Here is a 15,049-nt window from a genome sequence, read left to right on the forward strand (position 1 = left end):
GATCATGCACAGTCTGAAGAGGTTCTAACATTTTTTGGAATATATAATAAGAAGACAAATTTGGATCATAATAGATGTAATTGAAGGACTTGAGGATTATTTTTTAAATCCAGTTTTAATCTTGTTTGCTTTCCCTTCCATCCCCTTCGTCCTATATTCAGAAAATCTGAAAATGTCATTCACCTCCCAAGTTGTTTAGAGTCCAGGGAACATGACATGTGAAGGTGTTAATAATTAACCTGTTTATTTTTCAAACCACACTTCCCCTTATGCCTCTTACTGTAAACTCCACATGAAGTACCACATAATCCACACCTATGTGAGGTGGTGGTGGTGGTGGTGTAATTGCTTTGGTGGTAAATTGAGGTAGTGCATGTGTTTTGTGCTGTGAATGGGAGAGCGGCAGGGAAAGAGAGAGAGAGGGACGCAGATAAGTTGTTTGCCATGAAAGTGCAGGGCAGAGGGTGGTCCCTGTTGAAACACTAAAAGTTGGCTGAAAAACTCCACAGGGAGAGATGCTGAACTTCAGTCACTAGGAATACCATTTTCACCACCAGTCTGCTCTTCTGGTAAGAAGTTACAGCTGCTTCACAGGTGAGAAAGAGTATAGTGGTGTGAGCTGTGATGTTTGCATGTGTAACTCCTTAATACCCAGTGTATTTGTATGTTTCATAATAACAGCACAAATGGCACATTGTATTAGCAGTAGAGGGTTTCTATATGAGCTGTGTTTTTTAATACTCTGCCGATTTAGAAAAGAACTGCCTTTAGTAAACACCCCACCTTCCTGTAAGCATGTCTGATAAGGACACACAATGCCTTTTGCATTTTAAATCTGTGTCATTCCACATATCTTTTTTAAACCTTTGTGCCAATGGTTCTTGAGTAGAAATGTTCAGTGTTGAATTCGTGTTTAGGGAATAAATTAAGTTAAAGCTAGCTGTTTTACAAGGAAGGGGTGAGAGTTGTGTTCCAATGATAGATGTTTGAAATGTCCATGTTTACTTTTGCTTGCCGAAACTAGGCTTGCCATCAAATTATAAAGGAAATGCTTCAGTGTGATCATGGGTCATGCTGTACAGTCTGCTTCCAAGATTTGCATTGAATTTCAACTAGCTCCTATACTGTTTGAAAGAGAGAGGAAATTAAAATTATCAACTTTTTTAATATAATCTAAACAGACTTTACGGGAATACGTTTTAAAAGTAATTTAACACACTTGTGAATACAAATATTTCAGCAACAGCCCTGTAGTATTCTGTTAATGTGTAAACAACATTGACTATATGCCATTCAGGAAGTCAGAAGTCTGTTTGGTTGTCCTTGAGCTTTACCGTCATGCACCCAGTTTCAAAAGAACCAACAGGCTGTAGCAGCAACCATTGTGTTCAGTTATTGACAAAGAAGAAGGATAATTAATTTAATCTGTCTGATGTGGACTGTGTGTTCAGTTGTCTGTCTGTGAGTGCTGGGGAAAAAAGGCAAAATAAACCAGTTTGACTTGGCAGAACAATAAAAGTCTGGAGTCGTACATGGGTGTACAAAAGGTTTTGTCTGGGATTATCGGCCCTGTATGCATACGCGCCTCCCGACCATACTGTATCAACATTTATACATCTGTCTATCAATAATCTATTCATTTTCATATTTAATACTCTGAGACGATTAACTTCATAGACCACGTGGACTAAGTGATGAAAGGTTGGGAATAAGCTTTAAGCTCCCCTTCTGTTTGTAACAATGGCTTTTTCTCTTCAGCCAACCTTTTCTCCGTCTTGCCTTTTTTTCCCGTCACACTCGAGATCAAGCCCCCCCCCTTACCCCAACCTCAGCTAACCGTGCTCAGTGTCCCGTAACATTCACAGTGGCTTCATTTGGACAGGCAGTGACCTAGTGACCAGAGTGCTCAGTGAGAGGGAAATTGAACACTTCAAAAGCATTGAGCAGAAGTCTGGTGCTATATGGAATTCTACTGGTTACCTAACAGATACTAACAACTGGTGATGTAACAAAATGTTCTTGTTTTCTTTAACAGACACAGTGACCTTATTGAAGCAGGTGTGTCTACAGCTGCTGCATTCTTGCACGTTTCACAGTAAGTAACAGACAGTATAGATTTAAGATGTGTGATTCCCTTTTCATTGATGGATTGATCAATGAACTCCTGCACTATCATCATGATGAGCATGTTTAGTAAAATGTCTCTACATGACTTGCCATGAAATCTGATTCACACATTCATTTACTCCACAGGATATAGTGTGACTTTCAATTAAGCACAATTCTCATGTCAAACAAATCAGTCCAATTGTTTTAGCGCTTTTTTGTAATTCTCACATGGGAGGTACTGTATCTGTACATGTGGAACGGAGCACTGCAACATGACAATTTCCTTCAGGGTATTAGTATTTCTGATTCTGAAATACCTATAAAGGTTATTACAATCTCATCAGCTTCAGCCATTCTTGGTGTCTAGTTCTAAATAACAACTGTTATCATGCCAGAATTATTCTTACTAAACATCATTTAGTATTATAGGGGAACTATGCAAGCCGGTCACTTTTCCGCTGTTTTGCTAACCCTCCTCTTGGCCAAGTGCATTGGTTTTCAATACAGCCAGCGAGAAAGCAACCGATGGAGCGGTGGATTACATTATTTTATAACGTTATTCAAACACGTTGTTAATGTAGCAAAATCTTACATAACTCCTCTTTAAACTCAAAGTACAACAGCTGCTAATATGACTGTAAGTTTTTGTGAGGAACTGAATATTAGGTCACATTCCTCTTGCGCTTATGCCATACAACAGGCATGAGTCACAATTTGCTTGTCAGACAAAAACTCCTGACTGATGGTGACTGACGTGTCACTGCCAAAACAACCAAGGTGAGGAGGCGCACCTGAGCCTCAAGGCATAATACTGGCTGCACGTATACATGCACCGATATTAAGTTAATGGAGTTTTTGCATGTATTTGTATCTTTCCAGGTGTGTGTTCACATGCAAAATAGGCACAATAAGGGGTAGACTGTAGAATAAGCGTAGAGGAAAGAAACAAAATACGGCCACAAAACGGAGGTAAATATGAGACTGCCTTCACGTCCAAAAGGTTTAAAAAGTTTGGAGTGGGAGGGGCAAAAGTTAGGGAAGAGAGAGGGAGTGAGTGCGTGAAGAGAGAGAGAGAAAGAGGAGGGTTCAGGTGTCAGGTTACCTGGAATACTTGAGTTTTGTTTTGTTTTGTCAGCAGGGCTTGGTCATTCTAAAGCAGCCAGCGCTATCTGCGGTGCACTCTTTTCTTTTTCTTTTTTTTACAGCCTTCGAGTTTTAGTGGGGTCAGTGAGACATCCTTCAAGCCAGATTCAGTTACACTGCCATAGAAAGAAAGGGGGAGAGAGAGAGAGAGAGTGCAAAAGAGAGAGGAGCTGAATCAAACTAGGTTTTGTAGGTAAAGCCAGTGGAGCAGGCAGTTGAAAGGAAAACAACGAAGGACAGACACAGGGACGGTGGGTTTCTGGCAAGCACCACCTCCAGGGAGGGAGGCCAGTGTTTACTCTGTGCTGCCTGTCAGATGAGGTGCATCTGGGCCTTACAGAGAAGGACAACTACATCATGTGGGTGAGTGCAACAGGAAGAAGAACCAACATGAATATCAGGGAGATAACCCACTGGAGAGGTCATTTGAATATGGTTGCCATAGAAATCTCAGTGACATACTGCCATGCAAAAGGCTCGACCAGTTTCTGCGATGAACTGGGGCAAAGCTGTGGCTATGTTTTGCTTGTTGGAAATGCTGTCCGCTGCCTTATAGTTAGGTGACCAGTAGTAGCTTCAGGTGCAGGTAAGATTTATTTAGTTTCATAATGACCCTGCAGGTACTTATCTGTTTTATGCGGTTATTGCTTGGAGTTTGCTTCACCTGTGGGTTGTGCTTCATGATGCTCTTGGAACATGTTCAATATGCTGCCTGCCACACTGACTCTAGTGTGCACGTTTGCTTACAGAAATGCTCACATGCTTGGTTGCGCCTCTGGAGATCTAAAACATCATGTGGACAGCACTGGTCTCGATCTCCACCTTAGATTACGGCTCATCCTTCATGTCACGGGTGGTTTCTTGAAAGCCCTTTTGTGTATATTTCAGTTGAGAGGAACTTAATCCAACAAAGCTGTGAGAAGAAGCCAGGGCAACGGCACGTTTCAACAAAAGGTTTACCATGTCAGACCTTGTATTTGTAAGACTGACCCAGTTGTGCTTTATTACTGGTGCTGGAGCAGTTCCCACTAGACTTGGTTTACTTCGTGTGAGTCCGTTTAAAAAAAAAAGACCAAGAAAAAGAAGAAGTCCGGTTTATCAGATTAGCTGTTCGAGAAAATACAAGATGCCTGACGTGATAAAACCTATCTTACTGTTATCTGGTTATTTTGAAACACAGCTCTGCGTAAAGTGGTTCATGTTAGTCATTGTACCAACGACATTCATATTTTCCCAGCAGGCGTAATAGTCCTGTGTCATTATATGACACAGACAGATCAAAACAGAGTCTGTATTTCTAGGGATGTTTTTGTCGACTCATGGCAACAGGATTTTCTTTAAACTGAATTTGTGGTTTAGCAGGTTGAATCGACCTCCCACTTTATGTGTGCTCTCATTCATCTTGCTTATTCATCACTAGATAGCCTACATCAATTGATACTGACCTAGTTTTCACCTCTGTCTGTTTATGAGCCACTAGCTTACATTCAAATAACCTATTTAAAATATAGGGATCACTATTATACTCATTACAGACTGATATCTTAGGATCCATACATTAAATGAAACTTTGTGTACAATTACGCAGGTTGTAAGCATGTGGGTAAAAGAGAGAGTTTCATGTATATGTGTGAAAATGTGCTAAATCTTTTATATTTAGTGGAATATATAAGGACATATTTCCAGGATAGAAACTTTGTGTAACCTACAAAAAATATAAAAAGATAAAAAGTCATACTTTTCAGGGCATTAAGAAGAGGGAGGGTGAGAATCAACTTACATCCCATTACATAAAGGGGAAAGTATATAGCCATTAACTGATTGTTTGAAACTTTGCTATTGGTGAGTACGAGTCTCACGTTACACGCAATAGTGCTGCAAGGCTTGATTCACACAAGTGAAACATTCCTTATTTCCATGGGAATGATTGGGTGACAGCACGTAAAGAAGAAAATGTCTGGATCTCTGACGTATGCAGTTCAAAGGCTCCTCAGCAAAACAAAATAAAGCCAACATAGCTGATTTATGACAGGATCATATTAGCTTCCTTTAAAAAGACAAAAACCTGCCCAACTACATTCTTGCCTTGTGCTTGTTTCTAATGTTTGACAAGAGCGACCATCATTTTCACCACTGTTGCATCAAAGTTGAATTTGTCCACCTCCTTTGACGAAAGCAAAGCTAGATGCAATGCAAATGGGGGGATTTTCCTAATAACCAGAAGTGAGAAGTAGAGAACAGTAGTGTCCTCAGTTGTTCAGCTGTTGTTAGGCCTATGTTAAACTATGGCCTGTGGTAATTCCTCACTTTGTCATCAACTATTCTACTTCAGTTTTTTTTTCTTTAACGAAAGTATCATCCAAGTCTATATTTAGTATGTTTATAGTTCAGAAAAGGACTGCCAAGCTGTGAGGACAAGACAAAAGCAGAACAGCAGGTAGACAAACAGGCTCCTCAAACTGTCTGTAACTATACACCACAGGCTGCGTCCTGCAAACAGCCTGGTTAGCAGCCATACGAATATGATACTGAGCAGCTATAACACAACAGGATGAGCTGTGTAGGCTACTCTCCATGAATGAAAGCGCATATGCCACAGTGTCCTTTTGTCAGCTTTAAAAGATGCACTTAGAGTAACATGGAAAAGTGCCACAGCAAATAGCACCTCTCTTTGTGCACCAAGAAGTAGGTTTGGATTGAATAATTTCAGGACCATTTCAAAATGAGCACAATTTCGAAATGTGGTGACGTGAATGTACTGTAGAGGCCGCGGTGATTCATAACCAGAATCCTGTTTGTGGAACAGAAATTTGTGAAATGTGACCAAATTCAGGACAGAAATGTGGCCCAGTTTAACCTGGCAACACTGTACCTTCATACTGTAGCTCACATCCCAAAATTCACCCCAAAAGGATAATACATTAATAAGTGGTAGAGCAAGAAAATATCATGCTATCATATCAGTATACTAGACCAATTGATCACCAGTTCAAGAAGTCAAACTGCATTAAACTACCATTAGGCTATATGAATTAATGAATATTTTTTATTTTTACGTCATGCCACTGTGGCCCAAGACACATTTGCTAAGAACATCACAAGAAACTAGACAGTCCTTCCTGTTGGCACCATAGACTGTGGTTGGCATACATAAACAAGACTGCTAACAACATTCACATAGCTCTTCTTCTCATTGCCCAGGCCTTTTCAAGATAGGAAGAAAATGCATATCAAACTGAAAAAGACGCTTTAGCTTCTCCACTAGGCCTACATATTTATTTATACACTGAATAAAATAGTGGAAAATCATCACCTGAACTGGCATTTCTGATCTTTACAATGAGTTTCAGCCTTCAGCTCACTGTTTAACCGTGTGACCTGCAACCTTACTGATTTGGTGTCTTGGTTCGTTCTCACCACTTCCAACGTGTAATTTCTGGCTGTAGCAGACGCAGTTTTTTCAATGACAAACTTTTAAAAACCCACTTGCTGTACACTACTGTAGGCTACTACTGCACTACTGTTACTGTACTGCAACAGTCAAACTCTACAGTGGTCAAAAAACATGGCGGAGCAACACCGGTAACACCTGTGACAGGTAGGCTACATGAACAGAGTAGGTTTAGCTAGTCCGGCGGCTAACTGAGCCTCCCAGTCTACCTGGTCATTTCTGACAGGCCGGCCAGCTAGAAGACACACAGCATTTGAGTTAGCCTACCTTGCAACCAGGAAGCTAGTGTTTCAACTTACTGTTCTGGCAGTAACGTTAGTCCGTCCACGCCACGTTCAGGCCTCCGCTGCGAGCACGAAACCAGCATCATGTCCTGCTGGTCCTGCTGTAAAACCCTGTAAAAGGGTCCTGCTGCTGCATGATTCGTCGCTCCACTGATTAGACGGATCCCAACCTTTCGGTAAGAGTGAATAAAACGACCCACGTGAAACTAACTAACTCTCCCTCCACGACAAGATAACGTGACTGAAAAGTAAGTTAACCAGCACAGAGTTCGCACGTTTTAAACTTAAATGTAAAAAAAAAAACTGAACAGTTGTTTTGATTTTACTAGCCTACGTTTACATGTTTAAAAAAACGAATTATTGCTTTAATCCGACTATAACTGGAGTGCATGTAAACGCGTTGTCTGATTGATCTTCCTCAACACGCCTAATCAGACTGTGCGCGTGCATGCTCCACAACCATATAATACATCCATGTCCACAACAGTAGAGACAGCACAAAGTGTAGTGACTGCAGGCTATAATGTCACAGAAGTTGTGCCATTGCAGTGACAGGCTATTTTGACATTCATTCTCAACCAGGCAGACATTTTTCAGATGTTTTGTTCTGTATCAGAAGTCCAAAACCCAGCTCTATTTATTGGGTTTTGGACTTTTGATTTGTTCGCTTCAAAAAAAATCAAAAATCAAAAGCTTGTCAAGATAAATTATTTTATAGGGTTAATGATTCACAATTCCTTAACCTTGCTGCAGGTCACCACTGATGTATACGACGGCCACACACTATTGAAAAACATGCAAATGTTTCCTAGACTAGACCGACTAACCCAGGGTATAGGCATAAGCCTCGGCCTGTTGAAAGAGCCCACTGTCATTGGCTGAAATAATAGGCTAATGTCAAAAAACATGCCTATTTCTTTTTTTTTCTGTTGTACAGAACACTATGTAGCCTTTTTCTGATGGTACTCCCCCCTTTTACAATGTTAGAGAATTATACCCCTTCAGGATTCAGTTTCATTTTTCAAGTAAAAGTCATTTGAGAAGGGAAACTACACTACAAATTACTCAGCTGGTCACATATAGAGCTCTATGTCCTGTAGCGATAGCAACACTTTTTGGTTTTCATCTCGCAGCCTGAGCTGACGGAATAACTGCCAGCATTTGCTCAGAAACATCACGTACACCCAACATAAACAATACAGACCACAGTGATGCGATTATGCAACTGGAATACAGTTGATATCCTGCTCTTGAATACGTGCGTGCGTGGCTTAAGGGCGGCACACCTGTCTATAAGCTACCGCCCTGCAATATTATGTGTTCTGTCTCCACAATATCATTAAAAATGTCAGTCTCGCTGGGTCCCAGTGGACCCCACCACACTACGCCCCACTATCCTGTACATTCAGTCGTTTTCATGCACCAGTGTGTGCAAAAGCAGATAGTGGGAACTGCCTGCAGCGTATGGAGTGGTACTGGGTGGGGCACGTGGGTGTAACGTGACATCTTTTAGTGCCACACTATGTCCATGTGTGCATAATTGGTAATCCTTTGTGGCTCCAGCTCTATTATATTAGACACCTGTTTCACACATGGCCATACTGTAGCATCTTTGGACACGTATATGCAAATCATGTTCACATATATTTGAATCACCTTGAAATAAACACATGGAAGTTAAGGTAGTTACATGGAAACTTCCACTCAAAATTACACAAGCACAAACCTAGACACCTCCTCCCAGACACACACGCACACATATACCATATATTTCCTCTCAGGCCATGCCATGTAGCCTATACACTGTTGTTTCGACACCTGTGCTCACCTTACCCCTTGTCTTACGCACCTTTGTTATTCTTTCCTCAGACGATTGCCCAGGTGCCACAGGAAAGCACTAGACCGTTGAATCCCAGGCAGGAAGGTAAGATGTCAGCTGTTTGTTGGTTTTATGTTAATAAACAATATATTTATGTGTAGATGGGGGCAGTTCTGTGAATATCTTTGTTAAAAACCTGGAAACTCCAGTGTGGGACAGTACTAAGAACCTGCAGCACATTTAGAATGTACCGCCTTTTTCCCCTTGACTAATTTTCTCCTTTCGTCCTGCCTTCATTTGCTTTTGCGGTTTCTGTTTTTTTTTTTTGTTTCATCACACGTTTCTATTATTGCTTCACTTGTCTCACTTTCCCTAATGCTCTGATTTCTCTACCTTCTCTTCCTTCCTCCAGTTGTTCCACAGCCTGGCCGCCGCAGAAAGCCCATGACGGCTCCAAAGCCAAAGACGGACAAGGCGGCTAAGAGGAAGAGAGTGCTGATTACTGTCCTGATAGTTATAGTGCTACTGGGCATACTGGTCACTGCAGCCTATTTCAGTGAGTCACAGTTACTGGCAGTTGTTCTTTTCTCCAAAGGCACACACACACAAACACCGCAGGATGCCGTGCCAGACTGGCCACACCTTCATATTTCTGTCTGACTTGGTTGCATGGACACAAGAGATACATGAATTAAAAATAATGACTGGATTCATATCATTGAAATTATCCAAGCAATCATCTAACCTGTGTTCTGTCCATTTATTCCAATGTGCCACCCACCCCATCCCCTTTGCCATCCAGTTAAGCAGTTAATTGAGAGGAAATACTTCTTCTGTACGAGCTCAGTCAAGTTCATCCCGATAGGAAAGGCCTGTGATGGGAAAGCTGACTGTGCAGGAGCAGAGGATGAAGCTACTTGTCTATCAAGCTTTAAGGTCAACACTACCTTTCCAGGTAAAACAAACACCGGACTCTGTCTTGCTTTGTCATCGCAGACACACAAAAGAAAGCTTGAAAAATGACATCTTTGTGCCGTTCCTCCCTCCAGTGCGTCTCATATCACCTAAGCGCATCCTGCAGGTGCACAGTCCTGGCTCGGGTTGGAGGAGTGTGTGCAGCGACGACTGGACCGAGCAGCACACACAGACGGCATGCAAACAACTGGGATACACAAAGTAAGTCAACACCCACCGGGGATGAATATAAAAGATGTCGTGTAATCGTATTATTGTGTTGCAAATTTAATGAATGGGTTCTTTGACCTGATATCAAGCCTCTCCTCCTTCTGTGTCAACAGTAAACCCAGTAGCAGCAGTGTCGCGGTGAGGGGTTTAACGTCCTCTCTGGCAACTGGACCATTCACTGCCATCAATCCTGGCACTGGGAAAACACCCATACATGTGGCTACTGCTGACCGGTGAGGAAGGCAAATGGAAAATCTAAAAGCTTTGTACTGTACATCATGACTCATCACTACATTATCTGCCACTGCTGTATACAGTAGATCTGAGGTATCAAAAAAACTATTGTAACTATTGTCGTAGAGCGACAGCTGTCAGCCTCGGACAGATAAAGCACAAAGCTGTTGACTTTTCTACATAAACCTGATGCATAATAAAAATGCATCTTAATGTTGGCTCGCTTCCCCTTTTTTTTTAAAACTTTTGCTCTCTGGTTTTTAATTCTCCCTCAAATGTCCTTTGCACAGGGACACGAGTTCTGTTCACAAGGTTTCTGTTCCTAAAACGTATAAAATCCCACAGTTGTTGTTCCCTCTGTTGCATCTCCCATGAGAGTGAACAAGGCCAGCAGGTGTTTCGCTCAAACAGAAAGAGACAAAGTTCAATAGAGAGGTGAATTTAGGTCAAGACAATGTTTACTTGTGTGTTTTGTCAGTTTGACTAATTGTGAACCTCATGTCAAACTTGTTTTTGCTCCTCTGCCAACAGCAATGCCTGCAAATCCCAGTCTGTGATATCTTTGTCCTGTTCAGGTGGGTTTCAGTTTTCTTTTTTCTTTTTAGACAAGCAACTACTCTTGTTTTCAGTTTTTTACACTTTCGACAAAGCAGAGTGGGCTTCACGGGTGGTGGGTGGGGGAGGACATGATTGTGTCACTAGTTTCACCCTAACAGGCCCATACATGTCCAGAGTAAGGAGCATGACTATTACTTAGCAACACACGATAAACACTTGATAAATCAAAAATGCGACTGTGTTCAAGAGAAAAAGAAACTAAGCCGACCCTGACCTTTACTCTTTGACTAGAGTGGTCTGGATTGATTAATTAGTAAAGACAGACAATAAATCTAAGTAATAAATAAAGTTTTTTTTTTCTTTTTTTGTCAGACTGTGGAATGGTGGGCCGTGATGACCGTATCGTCGGGGGAACAGTTGCTCCCATTGAGGACTTGCCCTGGCAGGTCAGCCTGCAGCAGCATGGCCAGCACACATGTGGAGGGTCACTGGTGTCACCGCGTTGGGTGGTCACTGCTGCCCACTGCTTTTCAGGGTCAGTACAGCTTCCACACACACACACACACATCTTCAGTGGGTTTCCACTGTAGTTTTACATCTACATAAAATCTTAGCTCACACTTCCTTCTTGTGAACTTCCTCTACGCAGTGGCAAAGCGGAGCTGAGTCGCTGGAGAGTGGTGTCAGGCCGGACGTACATGGGCACGGCAGGAGGTTCCTACGTGGACCGAATCATAATGAACGGAGACTACAACCCGGCACGGAACGACTACGACATAGCGCTGATGAGACTCAGCAGCCCAATCACAGTAGGAGGTCAGAGCTGGATTTAATACGTCATAAAAACACACCAACAAAAATCACTGCACTTCACCCGTAGTCATTAGTTTACTGTTTAACTGACCTTGGCTGAATTTCAACTTTAACAGTTGCCGTAACATCACATAAGAACACACAGAAGGCTTAGCTGTATTGCCCTCTTGTGGAGCATATGGCAAACAGCAAGCTCCTCGCCACAGGCCACAGTCAATCACTGTACTCTCTTTCTAACTTTAACTGTGCATTACAATAACACTCTCACTATGAGAGTGAGTAAATAATAAAAACCTAAAAGGCTCAAACTTGCATAATGAAAGAACTACCCTTGTCCTATAGAGACGCGCAGGCCGGTTTGTCTACCTCCTAAAGACTTTGGCCTCGTTGCTAACGACTCCATGGTTGTGAGCGGCTGGGGATACCTGGAGGAAAATGGTGAGGAACCAAAACACTACCTCTTATCATTATTGATCACAACACCAAATGAACAAGAAAAAAAGACTGGTTCTTTGTAGTTACCGCTGTCACTCAAATGATGTTTTGTACTGTTGTGTCATCAGGTAAGGTTTCCCCCTCACTTCAAAAGGCCAACGTCCCTCTGATAGCCCGGTCTGTGTGTTCCAGTCCCACAGTGTATGGCAATTCCGTTACCCAACAGATGATCTGTGCAGGTTTCATGGAAGGGAAAGTAGACGCTTGCCAGGTAACCATTGATTCCAGTTACAATCAATACATAAAAGAGGAATATCTGATATGGGTATTTGTAATGTAATAACCGTGTGTATACTGTGTTACCTTTTGAACTGAATCCATGTCAAATCGTACCACTATAGGCCTGTTCCTGTTATCTTATATCATATGTTATATTACTGTGATCTTATAAATCCTAGGGGGACAGTGGGGGTCCTCTGGTGCGCCTCAGTTCCTCTAAATGGAATCTGGCAGGGGTGGTGAGTTGGGGTATTGGCTGTGCCCGGCAGAGGAAGCCGGGTGTCTACTGCAACGTGGAAGAGATGCTCAACTGGATTTATACAGTCATTGAGGTACTGAATAAAATGCTGCTCTATGTTAATGAGGTCATCTTACTTGCTTTGTCCACCTAACTTTCAGCTATAATAATTTTTCGGGTGTAGATTCTTAAAGGGATAGTTCAAAATTTCACTCAAATTTTTGTCTTTTATTTGTTTATTTAGACGGGACTGTGCATATCAATGACACACCAGACTTAGCACTGCTGCTAAATTTAATCCGTAGTCCCCAAACAATGGGGGCAAATTGGCCTATTGCCATAATCCCTATAGTTTTAGGAGTAGGTTCATTACCTTTAATTGTCTGTGCAACCTATTTTTAGAATGGCGCAGCAGAGCCACGAGCTGCTCAGAGCTACGCTACGGAGGCTGATGGAATTTCTTGGTTTCCCTCATCAAACTCATCAAATACACAATTAAACAACTCCAAAACGCTCTTGTGGACAAGTTGTGACCTGCACATTCACAACGCTATGTGAACGTTGTGAGACAGAGTTGTTTTTGAGGCAATTGCAGAGACTGCTTGCCAAAAAACTGCCTGTTTTGGAGTTGTTGGATTGTGTATTTGATGAGTTTGATGAGGGAAACCAAGAAATCCCATGAGCCTCCGTAGCGTAGCTCTGAGCAGCTTGCGGCTCTGCTCCGCCGTTCTAAAAAAAGTTTGCACCGACAAATGTAACAAACCTTCTCCTAAGACTATAGACCTTTTCAGAGAGTATAAAACAGGTGTTACCAAGGATACTAATTAAGGCTCCATTCCATTTAGTGTACCAGAGCGTTTTCTAATGAGCCACACCTGTCTTTGTTTATACTCTCTGAAAAGGTCTATAGGGATTATGGCAATTATGCCATATGGGCCAATTTGCCAAAATGTTGAACTATCCCTTTAATTCCGACAGACTGGTTTTCCAAACTGACTGGTTTTCTCTCTCTTACAGAAAAACCCCTGAGGTCCTCCACCGCGACGAGCCGCGGTCACATGCATCCAGTCCAGAAAACCTCAGACGGACTGTGGAACTAAAAAGTTTTGGTTTTGTTTAGTTTTGTTTCGGTGCGGTTAACTCAAATGGGGAGACAGAAGGGGGAAGGGGAAGTTGAAGTAGATGCAACTCAACAGCAACACGAATGAACTGTTGCTGAACGCAGCCATAAGCATAAACACAGCAGTTACACCTACATACAGACTCACACACATTTCATACAGAGCTATTACAGGTGTTGTTTTTGTGCCATTTCAGGTTCTTATCTCAGGGGACAGGTGTATTTATGTAGCTGTCTGTTGCTGGTCAGTCTGGGGCTTTCGTAGTGCAGTCAGTGCTCACACAAACATGTTTTTAGCAATAACTGTTCAAACTGTTGTAACTGTGATGACTTTTGTACCCAAACAGACTGGCAGAGCTCAGACATAATGTATGTGATCACCAAGTGCTATGATTTTTTTTTTAATGTATAATGTGTTGCGAGGGCTCGTATGATGGAGCAAAGGTGAATGTGAAACCTGCAGTGTAGGAATGCCAACAGGGGTCTGTGTGAAGCCTCAGGTTAACATAACGAATACTGTTAAAGTGTCCAGTCCAATAAGTTTAATGTCCCTATTAAAGGGGAAATGCACCTTTTTACAGCACAGATTGTGCACTTGCTTCTTGATGATCGCCAGGAGCGATTAGAGAGTTGAGTGAGAGTTAATTCACTTTACTGTGTGCATATTATTGATAACTTATCTAATAAGAACCAACAACTACCATGTGTTCCAAGTGCCTCTGAACTTACTCTGTGCAATCAGGTATCCCATGTGCCTTCAGAAAACTCACACTAATACAGTACGTAGGCGGTGATGGTATCAGTTTATGCTTTTTTTTGTGCTGATATATTTTAACTTCCTAAAATTCAAAAGTGAAACAGGGAGTATGGTACGTTCATTTGTGAACTCTGTGCACTAAGAATAAACATTGTTTCTTTTTTTTTATTATAAAGTAATCCATCCATTTGCAATATAGCAAAAAACATTCAATTGTAATCTTTATCATTCTCTGCTCCATGGAAACCAAAACAAAATAACAATAAATTGGCACTTCTGGATTTTAAAATGATAGATGATAGGTAACATACTGTACTGTATACACTGGACATGAGTGGAATGTTTTTTAGGTGTGATGAATGGAAATGAATGAGAACATGTCACTGTACGTATGATTTTTACATGCGTGTAAATACTTTGTAAATATAATAAAGGTGTTTTTTTTCTGCCATTGAACAATTGACTTGATATTCTTTGCAAGTTTATGATCTTGAAATTGGACCTCTCCTCCTTGTGCACACACACCCTCTGACCCCATGTTAACAAAAGAACATGTAAATCGTTATGTAAAGCTTTACATTTCAATATGTTTGAAAGTACGTTAAAATGTAAAACAACGTCATC

General features: G+C 41.6%; 1 protein-coding gene across 3 annotated transcripts; it reads left to right on the forward strand.

Annotated features, from left to right (window-relative positions):
* The first annotated feature begins 420 nt into the window (after positions 1-420).
* On the forward strand, positions 421-14,866 carry tmprss4a (transmembrane serine protease 4a). 3 transcript variants are annotated; one of them, XM_085796470.1, is made up of 14 exons: positions 421-594; positions 2,036-2,095; positions 8,857-8,911; positions 9,219-9,362; positions 9,609-9,761; positions 9,856-9,982; positions 10,105-10,224; positions 10,757-10,800; positions 11,156-11,318; positions 11,433-11,599; positions 11,939-12,034; positions 12,160-12,302; positions 12,490-12,642; positions 13,566-14,866. In XM_085796470.1, exons 4-14 carry the CDS (start codon positions 9,251-9,253, stop codon positions 13,575-13,577), a joined length of 1,290 nt encoding a protein of 429 aa, XP_085652596.1. In that variant the 5' UTR covers positions 421-594; positions 2,036-2,095; positions 8,857-8,911; positions 9,219-9,250; the 3' UTR covers positions 13,578-14,866. The 3 variants fall into 3 exon arrangements, with proteins under 3 accessions (XP_085652596.1, XP_085652595.1, XP_085652594.1); XM_085796469.1 differs by lacking the exon at positions 2,036-2,095 and having other exon boundaries at positions 444-594; XM_085796468.1 differs by lacking the exons at positions 421-594; positions 2,036-2,095 and adding an exon at positions 3,242-3,615.
* Positions 14,867-15,049: the final 183 nt, after the last annotated feature.

This window comes from Trachurus japonicus, chromosome 13 (genome assembly GCF_045865225.1).
Source record: "Trachurus japonicus isolate A0001 chromosome 13, Traja_1.0".
Taxonomy (NCBI): Eukaryota; Metazoa; Chordata; class Actinopteri; order Carangiformes; family Carangidae; genus Trachurus; species Trachurus japonicus.

Bases quoted from the DNA above. Each gene is read 5' to 3' on its own strand.
- tmprss4a (XM_085796468.1), top strand. The intron at 9,762-9,855 runs GTAAAACAAACA...TCCTCCCTCCAG, and splicing joins GGTCAACACTACCTTTCCAG to TGCGTCTCATATCACCTAAG. The intron at 11,319-11,432 runs GTCAGTACAGCT...TCCTCTACGCAG, and splicing joins GCTGCCCACTGCTTTTCAGG to TGGCAAAGCGGAGCTGAGTC.